The sequence below is a fragment of the Neltuma alba genome, unplaced genomic scaffold (assembly GCF_004799145.2).
Source record: "Neltuma alba isolate B1F8T4 unplaced genomic scaffold, ASM479914v2 tig00003865_pilon, whole genome shotgun sequence".
In the NCBI taxonomy this organism is placed as follows: Eukaryota; Viridiplantae; Streptophyta; class Magnoliopsida; order Fabales; family Fabaceae; genus Neltuma; species Neltuma alba.
The window spans coordinates 1-2,657 of record NW_021633458.1 but is presented as its reverse complement, the minus strand read 5'-3'; the positions used below and the strand labels follow the sequence as shown (position 1 = coordinate 2,657).

Genomic DNA, 2,657 nt, shown 5'->3' with positions numbered 1-2,657 from the left:
TAAAAGATAAAAGCTAAATATTATAAGGAAGTTTGAATTATGTGTGACCAACACACTGATTAGCGAGTCACAAGCGAGCCTACATTCATATTAAAGGAGTGTTCATTCACATCAGGACCATGAAGGAACCGACCGCAACCTAAAATCAATTTCTGATACATTGTTCGAAGAGCCAGAGATTTAAGAAGGGAACATTTTGGAGTTAAGAATGATCTAAAACCCTTGCTAACATCATCAGGGCTTGCACTAGACCAATGGAGTCATAATACAACTGAGAGTGATGACAATGGCCAATTCTGATCACAATGGTAGCAACTAGCAAGAAAGAAATAAATTAAAGAGAGAGAAGAAAAAGAAAAGGGAAGGATACCATCTCTCATCAGAGGCTTTGCTTCATACTTGATTGGTCTATTCACAAGCCAGTTTGGTGTCAAAGCTGCTCAAGCATATTGCGAAAGCCTGGAAAGCAGATAGAGGGTATCGGTAGTCCATGGTAAACATATCTTTCCCAACTTTGCCAAACTGCAGAATTATCTTATCATGATCTGGTGGGGCCGGCTGAGACGGTGTGGGTGCGCCAGCAGCTGGCTGGGTCGCCGCGATCAACTGGAAGTTTTTGACAGAAGCAACTGTCACCCGTCCTCGGAAGTTGAGGCACCAGCATTGAAGCTGTTCATGCCATCTTGGAGGTTTGTTCTTCAGAACCAAGGGTCTCATCTTGTTATCCTCTTCATCGTTGCTGCAGGATGCCCCAATGTCAGAAAATCGTGCACTGCTGAACTCAATGGAGTGGTCTAGAGACTTTGAGAAGGAAATGCTACGGAATGAATCCTCAAGGGCGCAAGGAAGCAGCTCTGGTTGGCCAGGAACTGTGCCGTCTGTATCGAGTGCAGAGACTGGAATTGAATGCATCATACAGTGCATTCTCCTTGGGCCTCGTGTCCCCAGCACATTTAATTCATATGTCACCTGAGCTATGTTGTAGGTACCAGATGGGACCTTAGGTGAGACCCTTTTGGAATTGAACCTTCGGCTTGTCCTTCCGGTCCCTGGAGGGGGTATCTGGGCAGTAGTATATGGTGGCTGTGTATCATATATTATGAATTTTGTACCAAGAAAATTTGATCTGACGAATGAAAGCAAAAGAACATTCCCAATCAGTGTGAGGGACCAACAATTTTAAATCAGAACAACAAAAATTTAATAAACATGATTAGTAAACGAACTCAGAAAAATTGGCAAATAATTTATTGAAACAACAAATAAAATATCCTAAAATACCCTTCATACACGAGATAGCATATGCCAAATGAAAGATCGTCTTCTTCGGTTATTACTCACAAGTCATGATCACAGATTTTTCAATTTAACAGTTTTATCATATATGGGGTCAAGGATACAAGACAAAGTTTAAATCCATAAGAATTTCCTTTTAGGTCAGTTCAGGAAACGGTTTTAAACAGAATAGCATAACGATGTTGAACACTTTATAAGAGTAGTGAACTAACCTCAGCTTTCCAATATAAGTGCTACTTGATCTGGAGATGTTGTCAGCATCCATGGAAATAACATACTCTGTGTAAGTTGTTCTTCTCGTCCTTTTGGCAGATAGAAGAAATTTTCCATTTTCAACTAACAAAGCTGCAATAAAGAATAAGAAACAAAAATATATCAAAAAAGGAAAGAAAAGGCATAAGCAATGAGTTCAGCATGCATTAGAATATGGTAGGAAAAATCAAATTACATGCAGACATATTCTAGCTTTCTCTGATTCTCATGTTCAGTGACATGAGTGAATGCCAGCAAAAGAGAGAATGCTATACAAACTTAAACACGACATAAGTAAGACACATTCAAAACTCTTCTCTACTACTTCCCTTCGGCATCCAAATAATACCATTTTAGGCATCAAGAGAAGCAACAGTATGAATTTGCTGCTAAGCAATTCATGATCATGTTAGTCAAAAACCTTGATATGAGACTTAATGTCAAAGTATACATGCCATGCTTTAAGCATCTCTAAGGATGTCATTTGGAAGTTTGAAAAAACAGGAAAAAAGGGACAACAGTTGAATCACAACTTGGAAAACAACATGATCTGTATGCACGTCATTGCATGTGGATGGAAGAGATGACCAAATGTATCAAGGAAGACTTACCAGGGCTGAGACAAAGGAATAGATGGTATGTTAAATTAGATTTATCTCTTTTGATAAAACACTGAATCATTCCGTCTCTTGGTCCAGGCTGAAAGGTCAAAATGAAAAAGAATCAGGGTTTTGCTTCAGCCAAAAGTATTACTTCCGCAGAAATGTAACCAATAAGTCAAACAAACAGGTCAATCAGTAATGCAGACGTTGTGAAGCAAACCTGCTTCAGGGACACAGGGAAAGTAAGCTTTCCACAGAATTCTGGGCTCTTCACAATTTCCTTGCACATGTTCCTCCAAGACGGCAAACTGCAGCACATGCAACAACATGCTTTCGAGCAGGCCATGTGCTCTCCTCTCCTCTAGCCTTCTAATAACATCATATAGCAATTCTGGGGCAGGCTTGCCCAGCGGCTGCTTTGAATAACTAGAGGCTGATCATGCAAATCTTGAAAAGATCCATGAGACTTTCCTCGGTGGTGGCCAGTCAGCCTGACATCAAAACTCC

General features: G+C 40.2%; 1 protein-coding gene across 1 annotated transcript; it reads right to left on the bottom strand.

Moving 5' to 3' along the window:
* On the bottom strand, positions 1-2,511 carry LOC114742721 (tubby-like F-box protein 8). Its single transcript, XM_028930941.1, has 4 exons — positions 2,371-2,511; positions 2,160-2,247; positions 1,509-1,641; positions 1-1,126 (listed from the first exon to the last, which is right to left on the bottom strand). The coding sequence occupies exons 1-4, from the start codon at positions 2,494-2,496 to the stop codon at positions 409-411; spliced, it is 1,065 nt and encodes a 354-aa protein (XP_028786774.1). The 5' UTR covers positions 2,497-2,511; the 3' UTR covers positions 1-408.
* Positions 2,512-2,657: the final 146 nt, after the last annotated feature.